The 16643-nt window shown below is 45.1% G+C and overlaps 1 protein-coding gene across 27 annotated transcripts in view; it reads right to left on the bottom strand.

Annotated features, from left to right (window-relative positions):
* The window catches only part of SNAP91 (synaptosome associated protein 91), a 73329-nt gene that overhangs the window by 45134 nt on the left and 11552 nt on the right, over positions 1-16643 (bottom strand). For all 27 annotated transcript variants that reach the window (XM_068415620.1, XM_068415663.1, XM_068415682.1 and 24 more), the window contains exons 2-3: positions 1434-1576; positions 283-358 (exon numbers count right to left, since the gene is read on the bottom strand). In XM_068415620.1, the coding sequence (XP_068271721.1) occupies positions 283-358; positions 1434-1576 (219 nt within the window). The remainder of the gene's footprint in view (positions 1-282; positions 359-1433; positions 1577-16643) is intronic.

Here is a 16643-nt window from a genome sequence, read left to right as displayed (position 1 = left end):
CCCATAACAGTTAAGGAGATAGCTGACCCAGCCCTGATTTCAACCAGCACTTTCTAAGGGAGTTGTACAGTTTCACCTCTTGAGTAAAAATTCTACAGGAACTGAGAAACATTGTTCCAAAGTTGTCCAGCAGTTGACTTGAGCTCCGGTATTCATTAAGTACTTACCAAAAGGCTTCAGTAGCACATTTTTATATTATTTGCATCTTATGAATGAAGGAGTAAATTAACAATAGTATCTTATTTAGAATCTTGTTAAGATTATAGACATGAGTAGGCTTACCATGAGATCCACTTTTGTCCAGAAAATTGCTGAGATTGAACAATGTGTTTCTAGATGCCAGGTACTGAATAAATCTCTGCAACACAAAGTTATTTTCTTATCACAGATTGTATCTGAAGGCTTGTACCTCCTAGCAGGAAAATTACCAGTCTAGCTCCAGCATATACACATGAAAACCCAGATTTTTGCTTAGCCTGCAATACCTTCCTCAAAACCTTTTTCATCCATTCAGATTAATTATGTTTAGCCTAAATCTCTACTAAATGTCCTCCTACATACATAGAAATAGATTCTGTGCAAATAAAAACCAGTTTGTGCAAGGACCAGTAAAAATTGTTAATTCTCAAAGATATTTGAGGAAGCACAAGATTTATCTGCTTGCAAAGCAGCATATCCAGGCTAGTCCCAGACTTTTCAATCCAGCAGCTCTCAGTTTCAGCCAAGCCAAGGGCCTGTTTTAATAACAGACAGGCCCCACATCAAGTACAGGGACTAACAGACTGAAACAGTTACAGAAAGCAAATCAGAATATTGGCAAAAACTTGGAACGGAAAAATAGGACAGCAGTAAAAATTTACACTGTGACACTGGAGAAGTTCATTGCATGAAAACACTTTATATACAGCCAGAGAGGAATTGTTTCACAGTCATACTAAAGCTCTTCTTGTTTTTACACAGACATACCGGTCTATACAGGTCAATAAAAAGCAAGGGCAAGGAAAATGCAATCCAAAAGGCTATCAAGTTGAATTTAAAGCTCTAGAAAGATTTTAATGCTCGTGCAGAGAGGGTAGCTATTTGCATGGCAGTACTCATGTACCAGAACATCAGCTTTGACTCTAGTCAAAAAGTCCCAGGTAGTCTTCAATCCTGCATAGCTCTGTTTTCAGATAGTGCATAAACTGCCAGCATCCTGGAACAAGATGCTGCTTGCTCTTATGCTACGGTTTTGTAAATGAAGAGACAGGTAATTGGCACACCTCCAGCTATGTTGTTAAAGGTAAGTTTGCTCCTCATCAAGAGCCATTCTTGCCCTTTGTTCTCAGGTCCTTACTGGTTCAGAAGAAAAGATGCCTTTGCACTACTAAGTTTTTTGGCTTGGAGTCTGCTCTGTGCCAACGTGGTCTCAAGAGAAAGCTGACGACACTTACCTCATTGCCATGAACCATTAGATGATGTGTGGTAACTAAGGCTTTGAATACGACCACCCAGCTACTATTTGTTGCTCGCTCAAAAAGTGTATCAGCCATCTGAGGAATATTCACGTTTGTTTCATTAGTTGCTTGGATCAAGTCTGTAAGAGGGAGAGAAAAGGAAGGTGTTAGGCGCTACAAACAAGATGAAAAAGTTTGCAGCACAGCCAAGGTCTCAGCCCACCAGGCTGGAGGCCATGGTTGTGACAAACAGCAAGTTCAGTGTTTACGTTCTATGTTTAAAAAAACAGAACAAAAAAACCCTCAAAACCTGAGATTATATTAGTACATGTGACAGCAACACTGGTCTGACACTCTTGTCCAACAGTACTAGCTTTCCAACAACTCTGTTCTGAGCTATGTCCCAGCATATCTCCATCTTCATCCTAGACGAAGTTAGGGTACACAACATCACACAACTTTACTGCTTGTGGGTTTTCAAGTTGATTGTGGCAATTCACTACCTCTGGGTTAGATGAGTATTATTGAATTCTTCACCTACAGGTAATATGTCAAGTGCACTGAAGCCGGTCACATCAGCAAAACGAGGTATCACCAGAAAGAGATACTCTCTTCATCTCAGAGATCGGAGTTTCATCAGCATGCTACAGCACACGTCCTAGACACCTCCTAGGAGGTGTGCTACACCACACCTCCTAGACCAGGAGGCCTCCCATCCCCCTGGGGTGAAATCGGTGTGCTCAGCTCGCTCCCTGAAATGCCTGTACACCAATGCACGCAGCATGGGGAATAAACAGGAGGAGTTAGAAATCCGTGTTCGGTCGGGGGGCTATGAGCTAGTGGCAATTACAGAGACTTGGTGGGACGCCTCGCATGACTGGAATGTGGTCATGGATGGCTATGTCCTGTTCAGGAAAGACAGGCCACTAAGGAGAGGTGGTGGAGTTGCTCTTTATGTGAGAGAGCAGCTAGAATGTATTGAGTTCTGTCCAGGGGCAGATCAGGAGCGAGTTGAGAGTTTGTGGGTGCGAATTAAGGGGCAGGCTGGCAGGGGTGATACTGTTGTGGGTGTCTATTACAGGCCACCGGATCAGGATGAGGAGGGTGATGAGGCCTTCTACAGGCAGCTGAGAGCAGTCTCGCAATTACAGGGCCTGGTTGTCATGGGGGATTTCAACTACCCTGATATTTGCTGGGAGGCCTACTCAGCCAGCCATCCTCAGTCCAGGAGGTTCCTCCAGTGCATTGATGATAACTTTCTGATGCAAATGGTGGATGAGCCAACTAGGAGAGGAGCGCTGCTGGATCTTATCCTTACTAACAAGGAGGGTCTGGTTGAAGAGGTGAAGGCTGAAGGAAGCCTTGGTTGTAGTGACCATGAGATGGTAGAGTTCAGGATCTCATGTGGCAGGAACAGAATAGCTAGCAGAATCACAACCCTGGACTTCAGGAGGGCCAACTTTGGCCTTTTCAAGCAATTGCTAGGGGAAATCCCATGGGACAGGGTACTAGAAGGTAAGGGGGCCCAAGATAGTTGGTTAGCATTCAAGGACTGCTTCTTCCGAGCTCAAGATCAGAGCATCCCAGCAGGCAGGAAGTCAAGGAAGGGTACCAGGAGACCTGCATGGTTAAACAGGGAACTGCTGGGCAAACTCAAGTGGAAGAAGAGGGTGTACAGATCATGGAAGGAGGGGCTGGCCACTTGGGAGGAATATAAGTCTGTTGTCAGAGGATGTAGGGAGGCAACTAGGAAAGCTAAGGCCTCCTTGGAATTAAACCTTGCAAGAGAGGTCAAGGACAACAGAAAGGGCTTCTTCAAATACATTGCAGGTAAAGCCAACACTAGAGGCAATGTAGGCCCACTGATGAATGAGGTGGGGGCCCTGGAGACAGAGGATAAAAAGAAGGCGGAGTTACTGAATGCCTTCTTTGCCTCTGTCTATACTGCTGGAGGCTGTCCTGAGGAGCCCCGGACCCCTGAGGCCTCAGAAGAAGTCAGGATAGAGGAGGAATCTGTCTTGGTAGATGAGGGCTGGGTCAGGGACCAATTAAGCAATCTGGACGTCCATGAATTCATGGGCCCTGATGGGATGCACCCGCGGGTGCTGAGGGAGCTGGCGGAAGTCATTGCTAGGCCACTCTCCATCATCTTTGCTAAGTCGTGGGCAACGGGAGAGGTGCCTGAGGACTGGAGGAAAGCGAATGTCACTGCAGTCTTCAAAAAGGGCAAGAAGGAGGACCCGGGTAACTATAGACCGGTCAGCCTCACCTCCATCCCCGGAAAGGTGATGGAACAACTTGTCCTTGGTGCTGTCTCTAGGCACATCAAGGATAGGGGGATCATTAGGGGCACTCAGCATGGCTTCACCAAGGGGAAGTCATGCTTAACCAACTTGATAGCCTTTTATGAGGATGTTACCCAGTGGATAGATGATGGTAAAGCTGTGGATGTGGTCTACCTCGATTTCAGTAAAGCGTTTGACACGGTCTCCCACAGCATCCTCACAGCTAAACTGAGGAAGTGTGGTCTGGATGATTGGGTAGTGAGGTGGATTGTGAACTGGCTGAAGGAAAGAATCCAGAGAGTGGTGGTCAATGGGACTGAGTCCAGTTGGAGGCCTGTGTCTAGCGGAGTCCCTCAAGGGTCGGTACTGGGACCAGTACTATTCAATATATTCATTAATGACTGGGATGAGGGAATAGAGTGCACTGTCAGCAAGTTCGCTGATGACACAAAACTGGGAGGAGTGGCTGACACAACGGAAGGCTGCGCAGCCATTCAGAGAGACCTGGACAGGCTGGAGAGTTGGGCGGGGAGAAATTTAATGAAATATAACAAGGGCAAGTGTAGAGTCCTGCATCTGGGCAAGAACAACCCCATGTACCAGTACAAGTTGGGGGCAGACCTGTTGGAGAGCAGCGTAGGGGAAAGGGACCTGGGGGTCCTAGTGGACAACAGGATGACCATGAGCCAGCAGTGTGCCCTTGGGGCCAAGAAGGCCAATGGCATCCTGAGGTGTATTAGAAGGGGTGTGGTTAGCAGGTCGAGAGAGGTTCTCCTCCCCCTCTACTCTGCCCTGGTGAGGCTGCACCTTGAATACTGTGTCCAGTTCTGGGCCCCTCAGTTCAAGAAAGATGTTGAGGTGTTGGAGCGAGTCTAGAGGAGGGCGACCAAGCTCGTGAAGGGTCTGGAGGGTCTGTCCTACGAGGAACGGCTGAGGGAGCTGGGGTTGTTTAGCCTGGAGAAGAGGAGGCTCAGAGGTGACCTTATTGCAGTCTACAACTACCTGAAGGGAGGTTGTAGTGAAGTGGGAGTTGGCCTCTTCTCCTGGGCAACTAGCGATAGGACAAGAGGACATAGCCTCAAGCTGCACCAGGGGAGGTTCAGGTTGGACATTAGGAAGAATTTCTTTTCAGAAAGGGTTATTAGACATTGGAACGGGCTGCCCAGGGAAGTGGTGGAGTCACCATCTCTGGATGTGTTTAAGAAAAGACTGGACATGGCACTTAGTGCCATGGTCTAGTTGACAGGGTGGTGTCAGGGCAATGGTTGGACTCGATGATCCCAGAGGTCTCTTCCAGCCTGCTTGATTCTGTGATTCTGTGATTAGTTTATACTGAAGAACAATAGTCTTCTGCAAGTAACTGCACCTTACACAGAAGAATTAATACATTAGACTGTCTTAGGGAACAAGAATAAAATACAGTTTTGTGTCCTGTATGTCAGGAAAGTGTAGACTTGCACAGGAGAGTACAAGAAATTAAGACAAGTCCTTAAATCATAAACAGCTTTCCACTAGGATCACTATCCCAAGTCTACTGATAGAGTCTTTGATTTACTACATCACTTATTACCTACAAACTCTTGCTAGGCAGCCAGCAATGAACTTCTACAAGCTAGTACCTTTTTTTTTGAGACAGTTGGAAACTGCATACTGCAACTTCATAACCAAAACCCATGTGATGCCAGACACAGCCCTGGCAAGACTTCAGAAGACTTCATGCAACACAAAGAGCACAGAATACAGACTAATTGTAGGGCTGAGGCTTAAAGTTTGAAGACCTAAGTAGAAAAAGTTAAAATTTAAAAAGTTTAACTATTAGACTAAGTATTATCTGTGTTACTAATGAAAATACTCATCTTTTATTTCCCTGAGGACAGTAACCATTCTTAACGATTTTCCACACATTTCTTTTTTCCCCCCTCTAGACTAGAAATGTTCATCCAACTATTTAAGTCATTCAGTGATGAGAAATATTCTACCCTAGAAGAAGACAGGCTATTCTGTGACTGATCCTTGAACACTTAAACTATGTGTCTCTGTTGTAAACACTCTACAGGAGTTCAGTTCACCTGGTCAGCAGGATCACCACTTCACAGACTTGCTTTCCCTCCCCTCCATATAACGGAGGGCATTAACGCTGTCGAAAGCAGAAAGTCAAGGTTGAGACTGCTGTGAAACTACCGATTCTGCCTCTGCAGTGCAGGAAAAGTCCAGAGGACAGGTGTGTCTAAACAGATAGATGAGTTCGCATCAGCTATTGAGGACGACCTGGTATGTTCAGAAACCCACACTGCTGTACTGGAAGCATTCAAAAGTTCAGTAAATTTTTTTTTAATTCGTGGCAAGTGATTTTTACAGGTTTTTATTTCTATTAAACAGACTCATTTAAGATACAAGAAATCTATAGCTCAGAGTCAGAAGCCTGTGAAAACTGCAGTGCTTGTGTTTCGTATGGGCATAAAAGCTGCAAGTTGTCTTCAGTTTCAGGTCAGTGGAATCATTTTCTGTAATGAGACAGAAGACAAAAATTATGTGATCTGTTCACCAAGTTTGATTTTAAAACGTTTGTTGTCATGGTGTTTTCATTTTGGTTGTGAGAGGTGGGGTTTTTTTCAGAACACCTTTTGAAATGTAAAGTTAACTTCTATAACCTCAGTAACACTACCCTTGAAGGAGACAGACAAAGTATTACAGTAGTAAAGACATGCTATTGAATGACAGCAGTTCAAGCTCACAGAGCTCCAACAATTCTCCTTGATCTTTTTGTACAAACAGGCAAATAATCTCTTATTCTGTACTGCTGATTAATGCATTATAGAAGACAGTGGTTTGTAAAAGCCTAGAAGCAAGTCACAGAATCACAGAATCACAGAATCACAGAATCACAGAATCACAGAATCACAGAATCACAGAATCACAGAATCACAGAATCACAGAATCACAGAATCACAGAATCACAGAATCACAGAATCACAGAATCACAGAATCACAGAATCACAGAATCACAGAATCACAGAATGTTAGGGATTGGAAGGGACCTCGAAAGATCATCTAGTCCAATCCCCCTGAGGGAGCAGGATTGCCTAGACCATATCACACAGGAACGCGTCCAGGCGGGTTTTGAATGTCTCCAGAGAAGGAGACTCCACAACCTCTCTGGGCAGCCTGTTCCAGTGTTCGGTCACCCTCACCGTAAAGAAGTTTTTCCTCATATTTATGTGGAACCTCCTGTGTTCCAGCTTGCACCCATTGCCCCTTGTCCTGTCAAGGGATGTCACTGAGAAGAGCCTGGCTCCATCCTCATGACACTTGCCCTTTACATATTTATAAACATTGACGAGGTCACCCCTCAGTCTCCTCTTCTCTAAGCTAAAGAGACCCAGCTCCCTTAGCCTCTCCTCATAAGGGAGATGTTCCACTCCCTTAATCATCTTCGTGGCTCTGCGCTGGACTCTCTCTAGCAGTTCCCTGTCCTTCTTGAACTGAGGGGCCCAGAACTGGACACAATATTCCAGATGCGGCCTCACCAGGGCAGAGTAGAGGGGGAGGAGAACCTCTCTCGACCTGCTGACCACACCCCTTCTAATACACCTCAGGATGCCATTGGCCTTCTTGGCCACAAGGGCACACTGCTGGCTCATGCTCATCCTGCTGTCCACTAGGACCCCCAGGTCCCTTTCCCCTACGCTGCTCTCCAACAGCTCTGCCCCCAACTTGTACTGGTACATGGGGTTGTTCTTGCCCAGATGCAGGACTCTACACTTGCCCTTGTTATATTTCATTAAATTTCTCCCCGCCCAACTCTCCAGCCTGTCCAGGTCTCTCTGAATGGCTGCGCAGCCTTCCGTTGTGTCAGCCACTCCTCCCAGTTTTGTGTCATCAGCGAACTTGCTGACAGTGCACTCTATTCCCTCATCCAAGTCATTAATGAATATATTGAATAGTACTGGTCCCAGTACCGACCCTTGAAGGACTCCGCTAGACACAGACCTCCAACTGGACTCTGTCCCATTGACCACCACTCTCTGGCTTCTTTCCTTCAGCCAGTTCACAATCCACCTCACTACCCAATCATCCAGACCACACTTCCTCAGTTTAGCTGTGAGGATGCTGTGGGAGACCGTGTCAAACGCTTTACTGAAATAGAGATAGACCACATCCACAGCTTTACCATCATCTATCCCCCGGGTAACATCCTCATAAAAGGCTATCAAGTTGGTTAAGCATGACTTCCCCTTGGTGAAGCCATGCTGAGTGCCCCTAATGATCCCCCTGTCCTTGATGTGCCTAGAGACAGCACCAAGGACAAGTTGTTCCATCACCTTTCCGGGGATGGAGGTGAGGCTGACCGGTCTATAGTTACCCGGGTCCTCCTTCTTGCCCTTTTTGAAGACTGCAGTGACATTCGCTTTCCTCCAGTCCTCAGGCACCTCTCCCGTTGCCCACGACTTAGCAAAGATGATGGAGAGTGGCCTAGCAATGACTTCCGCCAGCTCCCTCAGCACTCGCGGATGCATCCCATCAGGGCCCATGGATTTATGGACGTCCAGGTTGCTTAATTGGTCCCTGACCCAGCCCTCATCTACCAAGACAGATTCCTCCTCTATCCTGACTTCTTCTGAGGCCTCAGGGGTCCGGGGCTCCTCAGGACAGCCTCCAGCAGTATAGACAGAGGCAAAGAAGGCATTCAGTAACTCCGCCTTCTTTTTATCCTCTGTCTCCAGGGCCCCCACCTCATTCATCAGTGGGCCTACATTGCCTCTAGTGTTGGCTTTACCTGCAATGTATTTGAAGAAGCCCTTTCTGTTGTCCTTGACCTCTCTTGCAAGGTTTAATTCCAAGGAGGCCTTAGCTTTCCTAGTTGCCTCCCTACATCCTCTGACAACAGACTTATATTCCTCCCAAGTGGCCAGCCCCTCCTGCCATGATCTGTACACCCTCTTCTTCCACTTGAGTTTGCCCAGCAGTTCCCTGTTTAACCATGCAGGTCTCCTGGTACCCTTCCTTGACTTCCTACCTGTTGGGATGCTCTGATCTTGAGCTCGGAAGAAGCAGTCCTTGAATGCTAACCAACTATCTTGGGCCCCCTTACCTTCTAGTACCCTGTCCCATGGGATTTCCCCTAGCAATTGCTTGAAAAGGCCAAAGTTGGCCCTCCTGAAGTCCAGGGTTGTGATTCTGCTAGCTATTCTGTTCCTGCCACATGAGATCCTGAACTCTACCATCTCATGGTCACTACAACCAAGGCTGCCCTCAACCTTCACCGCTTCAACCAGACCCTCCTTGTTAGTAAGGATAAGATCCAGCAGCGCTCCTCTCCTAGTTGGCTCATCCACCATTTGCATCAGAAAGTTATCATCAATGCACTGGAGGAACCTCCTGGACTGAGGATGGCTGGCTGAGTAGGCCCTCCCAGCAAATATCAGGGTAGTTGAAATCCCCCATGACAACCAGGCCCTGTAATTGCGAGACTGCTCTCAGCTGCCTGTAGAAGGCCTCATCACCCTCCTCATCCTGATCTGGTGGCCTGTAATAGACACCCACAACAGTATCACCCCTGCCAGCCTGCCCCTTAATTCGCACCCACAAACTCTCAACTCGCTCCTGATCCGCCCCTGGACAGAATTCAATACATTCTAGCTGCTCACTCACATAAAGAGCAACTCCACCACCTCTCCTTAGTGGCCTGTCTTTCCTGAACAGGACATAGCCATCCATGACCACATTCCAGTCATGCGAGGCGTCCCACCAAGTCTCTGTAATTGCCACTAGCTCATAGCCCCCCGACCGAACACGGATTTCTAACTCCTCCTGTTTATTCCCCATGCTGCGTGCATTGGTGTACAGGCATTTCAGGGAGCGAGCTGAGCACACCGATTTCACCCCAGGGCGATGGGAGGCCTCCTGGTCTACCTCAACACTAGAGCGTTGCCCCAGTGGTGCAAGCCCAGCTACTACCCTATCCTCCCTCGAATCTAGTTTAAAGCTCTCCGAATGAGCCCTGCTAATTCCTTTCCCAGAACCCTTTTGCCCCTATGACATAAACCTTTCCCATGTATTACCGTCACGCCTGGTGTCTTATAAAACCAGCCATTATCAAAGAACCCAAAGCCCTGCCTGTAGCACCAGTCTCGTAGCCAGGCATTTATAGAGAGAATCCTACTATTCCATCCCACGTCATCACCTGAAAATGGAAGGAGGGAGGAGAAAACAACTTGTGCCCCAGACTCTTTCACCAACCGTCCTAGGGCCTTGCAGTCTTTCTTCATCCCCCTCAGACTACGGGATGCAGCTTCTTCCCCACCTGTCTGGAAGATCAGCAGCGGGTAGTAGTCTGTGGCCTTCACCAGGTTGGGGAGTTTCCTGGTGATATCCCTGATTCGGGCTCCAGGCAGGCTGCAGACCTCCCTGTGATGGGGGTCAGCTCTGCATATTGGGCCCTCAGATCCCTTTAGGAAGGAGTCTCCAACCACTAAAACTCTTCTCTTCTTCCTTGTGGAGGAGGTAGCTATACGCCTGTCAGGTTTTTCTGACTGTGGTGGGACCTCTGATATAGGTTGCCTCTCCACCACATCCCCATTGGACCGTCTGTCACAAGCGGCTTGCTCATCGTTTACCCTGTTCAGAGCTTTTACTGCGGATGACAGCATTTGTCCTTAGAATAAGGAAACATGCATCAAATTTGCAAGCTTTCAGTCCCAAGTTTCAATATGTACCTCACTATGGAAGAGGGGTGCTATAAATTGTATATTCCATCGGTGGATGTTAGGTAATGAAACCTCAGAGGAGTCCACCCACAGCAATGCTGGGAACCGAGGCTACGAGGCACTACTCCTAGATGCTACAGCAGCACTCTTTCTAAAGTCACCCAGTCATTTCTGCCTCCTCTCCACACTGCTGGAGGGTAGAGCATCCCAGTCTGCAGCTCCGAATGTTTTAGGACACAAGTAATTATAGTGTGCTGAGTAGAGAGGTATGATTAAATTTAAGCCTACTACTTCCAGCGTACAGAAAAGAATTAAACCACGCATGGGAAGATTTTACTCATCATCTGAGGGGGAAAAAAAGGAGATGGGGGGTTAATTCTTTCAGAGCTGTTTCCCATTAAGTCACGCCACAAAGTTAAGGAATTCAAGCTTCCTGGATTTCTTTCCCCAATACCATAGAGTCTCAGCTTAACCAGCAATCATCAGCATCTGGCGCAACTCACAAGCATAGCTAAATTTAACGAACTCTGAGCAGCAGAGTTTGGTGGCAAAGCTAAAATTTAAAATAAGACTTGGCAAAATTAATTTCACTTCAGTATGGGAAGACTAGGTACATGGAAAAAGAAAATGCATACAAGAAAACAGAAAATCTAGAAACTACATTTTCAAAAGATACCAATTCAGACATTTACTGGTGGGACAGAAACTTAGTTTTCAAAAGAGACAATGAAGTTCAGTCTTCCAAGCAAGTCATGGGTGGACTTGTTAATGCAAATTAGACACTAAGAAGTACCAGACGAAGAACAGCCCATCAGAAGCCCTAAGAAGCAATCTTACAAAGATGATTCCGTGTGGGGTACACACAAGTAGGACAAACAAGGATTAAATGTACCTTTCTGATGAAGTTTCTGCTACTTCAGGCATCCATGTCAAGTAGACTGACAGTGAATACCCAAACCCAGAAACCGAGCTCAAATACAAATTCCAAGCAGAGTAAGAAATCAGGAATTGTACAGCAGTAGCAGCAAGTGCTTTCACCGTGACTTTAACAGAAATGAAGCAGTTGGAGAATTAAGACCTATATAACCTTCATTGGAACCAGTTTGTTTACTGTGGGACTAAACTATAATTGCCAAATCACAGTACATGATTCCCCCTATTTCCCCTCTTCACATTTTGGTAGCTGTTATTTTGAACACTTATTCAGTCTAGAGATACTTGTTTAAATTATAATTTGGACTTCAATATACTTTCCCTAGTTAACAGATGCAAAACCAATGCACATAGAAGAAATAAATGATTGTCAGTTCTTTGACACCACAACTTAAATCTAAACGCCATCTTTAAACTCTTTGACGAGCTAACTTTTTGACCCAGTCTTAATTAGGGAAAAGAATCAAAGCTAGAGCATGATTAACACCTTCATTAATAAAAAGACAAATCTGCCAAATTGAGGAAGATCAGTAGAAGGTTCACTGAGGAAGACTAAAGTAAGTTAAGACATCTTAGCTCTTCATGACCTTTTAAATAGACCACTAAAAGATGTGACTAGTTTTGGTGTTTGTTAAACTCATAAGGCAAAAAAAGAGAACAACAAGAAGTTTTAAAATCTTCAGAATTTCAGACTTCTTCAGTCTCATTTAAAACTACTTCCTGGTTTTGAGAATTTTTTTTTTTTTAAATGAGAGAGATTATACAACACTTTAAAGAATCTCTGTTCTTCCTTTACCTTTTCAGATTGCATTCTGGATCCAGGTAGGGTTTTTTCCTGTTTTGGGTTTGTTTGGTTTTTTTTTTAACTCAATTCTTTAATCAACAGACCAGGATTCCCCAGTTCAAAGTTAATTATTCACAATTTACACTTCAGTATACAATGAAACAGCAGCAGAGCACAAGGCCTCTCTGTTCAGAGGGATATTGGTGCCAACTTAAGAACAGCTGTCATTCCAGGCTGAATTAACACATGAGCTGCCTCAGCATCTGAGCTGTGTCATACATTCAGTTCCTAAACTTTGCCAAATCTCCCTGACAGTAGCCCCCTTACAGACCTTCCTCACTATTACGTTGAACAGTGTAACAGTCTTCACAAGTTGTTTTTCTTGCTTAGAAATACTTAAATAATGCTTTGAATCTATAGAAAAGGAAATGCAGGATTGTTCCAAATCCAGGCTAGTCAAGAACAGAAAGAAGTGGCTTAAAGCAAGGGCTTAAAAGCCTCAACCAAAAAAGTTAAATAGGCAAGTAGCAGTACAAGTCCTCCTTTGCAAGACACATAACTCTATCAGGAAGCTACTACATCATTGTGCTAACCAACACAAGAGCTGAACTTCCAGGTCTACAGAAGACTGACCACAAAACAGTACAGGAAAGCAGAACTTGGCTGGGGGAAGAGTGGTTAGAAAGCGGCCCGGCGGAAAGAGACCTGGGGGTGCTGATCAACAGCCAGCTAAGCATGAGCGAGCAGTGTGCCCAGGTGGCCAAGAAGGCCAATGGCATCCTGGCCTCTATTAGGAATAGTGTAGCCAGCCGGTCTAGGGAAGTGATCGTCCCTCTCTACTCAGCACTGGTGAGGCCGCATCTTGAGTACTGTGTCCAGTTCTGGGCCCCGCACTTCAAGAAAGATGTCGAGGTGTTGGAGCGAGTCCAGAGGAGGGCGACCAAGCTCGTGAAGGGTCTGGAGGGTCTGACCTACAAGGAGCGGCTGAGGGAGCTGGGGTTGTTTAGCCTGGAGAAGAGGAGGCTCAGAGGTGACCTTATTGCAGTCTACAACTACCTGAAGGGAGGTTGTAGTGAAGTGGGAGTTGGCCTCTTCTCCCGGGCAACTAGCGATAGGACAAGAGGACATAGCCTCAAGCTGCACCAGGGGAGGTTCAGGTTGGACATTAGGAAGAATTTCTTTACAGAAAGGGTTATTAGACATTGGAATGGGCTGCCCAGGGAGGTGGTGGAGTCACCATCTCTGGATGTGTTTAAGAAAAGACTGGACATGGCACTTAGTGCCATGGTCTAGTTGACATGTTGTTGTCAGGGTAATGGTTGGACTTGATGATCCCAGAGGTCTCTTCCAACCTGGTTGATTCTGTGATTCTGTGAACAAAGTTATCGGTTTCTGCTTCTATTATAATTGCTCATGAGAACATTAGATGATTTTCATGTTGTTGGCTTTGACTATCAAGCAATTCCACAAACAAGAGTCAGGAATTTATCTGTGAGGTTAAAGTTTACCATCTACTCTTTTCATCCCCAGCTTGCCATGTCTCCACAAACATGCCTCATAATCTGACTTGTAATAATCTCCCCAAGCATAACAGCAATTCATGCTGTCTCCTCCTTCCTCCCCAAAAGTCTACCTCAAGAGTTACTACATCTCACCCTGACCCCAGCAAGCCTACCCTATATCAAAGTCCAGCATCTTCCAGATACTGCCTATGCACTTTCATGCCTACACCAACTCAACAAACCTAAACACAATCTTCCACAGACAGCATGCCCTCCAGGTACTACATAGACTTTCCCAGTAATGTAGCTATAGTCCTTGTGACTACAAGTAACTAGGGGGACTGCAACCTCCTCTCTCCAGCCTTACTTCACAGACCTCCCTCTTTCCAAACATATCTCAGACTCTTGTGAGGACAAATATTTGATGCAGATCCTGAAGTCTGAGAGATCATGGCAGTCAGTCTTTGAACAACACAACTGCATCCCACACCAAGACAACCTTTTATATAAAATTTCTTCCTCTCTGCCTACTCATAGGCATACTCATACTACCCATAGTACTAAGTGTTTTGCAGAAGAGAAAGAGTTTCTTCTTCCCTATCAATCACATGAAGAGTCTGCGGAGAGACAGGGCAGACGACTTCAACTACCAGCAAATTTCTCTTCGAGCTTCCTCCAACTTAAACTGAGAGTTTAACTAGCCTTAGAATCATCTTCTTACCACACTACTCCTTTTTAAATACGATAGTGCACCACTTCCTGTATCACCAAATACGTCTTTTGTAAACAAAGCTGAAAAATCCACTGCCCATATACATTGCTGGATTTTATTCCAATGTACTTTTATATGTTTCACACCCCTCCTTCCCCACCATATCAAGGCAAGATATTTAGCTTTAAGTCACCTGCAAAAAACACCCCAGCTCATCAGCAGTATTAAACCAGTTATGTTGGATTTGTGTCCCTTTTGGTCCTCAATGATTTATACATATGGCTTTTCCTCCTGAGAAGTTCAGGTGCAGCTCTCTTGGAAAGAGGAAAATAAAAGCCAACTGTCAGGTGGTCTTCTATTGGATCTAAATTGGTGCAACCAAGGCAGCTGTCTCCCTAAGTACTAACTGATGGGGAAAAAGTGCGATTATACTGTGTTAAAAAAAAATTCTTGCCATAAGCAACTCCAAGTTCCATGAACTATGAATACTTTTTACTTAGAAGTTCCCAGAACTTATAGGTTCACTGTCTCTGGGGGAGAATAATGTGCGTTACCTTTACTGTTTGCATTGCAGTTTTCTCCCTGAGAGTAGTACAACTCAAACATGACATTCAGGCCAGCTGCAGAAGCTCAAGTTTAAGTAGCAGTCATTGAGGTTTTAAGTATAGTCTTTAAGACAGCCAATTAATTAGTGATGAATATATTCTATGGAAAAAGACCAAGACCCTACTGACACCCGTGATCCAACAATTCAGAAGAATAAAAGCTTCCATTTTACTCGGGAATTAAATATCTGGAACAATAGCATTGTCACCCACAAGATGGGCTACACAAACTCCCTAGTACAACCTTGCTAAGGCAATCAGCTTTTTAGCCTCACACGTCTGAAGCCAGAACATTAAGCAAACGGGAAAAGGCCCCATGGTCAAAGAATTCTGCCTGGTTTCTTCCTGACCACAGCCACTGCAGCTTTTTTCAAGCAGCTTCACTGTAGCAAAAGCCTTAGTTATTAAGCATGGAATCTTTCCCCTGTCCGAAGTAGTAAGAAGCTCAGTCTTGAACCTTATTTGTACAGAATTCACTCGCTTTGAATATCAAAGAATTTGTCTCAGGCAAGAACACAAGTTCAGCAAAGCAGGAGAAAGATGAGAAATCACTGCTCTAATGTTCCTTTTTCATCCAGAGACCCCATTCCAGACTCTGACTCCACCCAAATCCTCCTCCACGACTAGCTCAACAGGTACGTGTATTTTTCTGCTCAAAGACAAGAATTGAGAAGTTCTACTTATGTTGATATGAAACATCAAGTAATTCTGGAGCTAGATGTGCCACTTCTCTATTTTATTGACTTCCTGTAAATAGCAGCTGAGCCACAAATCACCACTGTACTACCTTTTTTGCACAGCTCTCAATACTTTAAGATATACAAAATGCCATTTGCATTTGGTGAACACCAACCGACGGTTACATGGTTAAAATATAAAAGCAATCATCTTGGAGAAATGCTACTCCCCATCCTATTGTAATATGGCATCCTAGATGACAAACTCTAGGGGAGGAAAGAACATGGAAAAAACCCTACTAACATTACAAGTAGCATTTGTGTTAAGCATTTGACCAATAGCTTTTTGCATAAAAAGGAACTTTTATCCCACCTTGCAGATCTCAGACCCCAGACCTCATTCTACAAGCCATTTCCTTCAGCAATTCAAACCTGGAAGCCTTAACCAAAATACACATTAATTTAGAGAAGAAATATGAAACTGTGGCCACCAGCCAATCTTTTGCCAAGTTTTCAAAGCATTTATTCAATTTCCTCTAAGGGGTAAAATTGTTCTCTCCATCCATGCAAGCACTAAAGCCACAGTCCCGTTGCATCCTAGGTCTTGCTGCATACAACTGAAGAAGTTTAAAGGGTGTATAACGTTGCAAGCTTATTGCATAGAAAGAGAAAAGCAAATAAGATCTAGTTAACTGACTACTGTAACTGGAAATCAGGATTCCATCTCTGGCCCATGACTGTCCTTCCATGAGGGTGAACAACCCCTAACATTACCTGTTGGTTATATCAATTCATAACTCTTATCACTTGGCTGTTTATTGGAATACCAGTAACAGGATCAACTGCAGCTTTTATCCGGACCACAACAGCTACACTAGAAAGGTAAGGATTTCATGTTTGGCACAGCAGCAGGGGGTCATTTACTGTAATCTCTGCACTAGAATAGTTTTCTAATCAGCCTTTACATGTTAGGCTGATCTTACACTGCAACCACATCTGGCA

This window comes from Nyctibius grandis, chromosome 1, assembly GCF_013368605.1.
Source record: "Nyctibius grandis isolate bNycGra1 chromosome 1, bNycGra1.pri, whole genome shotgun sequence".
NCBI lineage: Eukaryota > Metazoa > Chordata > Aves > Nyctibiiformes > Nyctibiidae > Nyctibius > Nyctibius grandis.
This window is presented reverse-complemented; position numbering and strand designations above follow the sequence as displayed.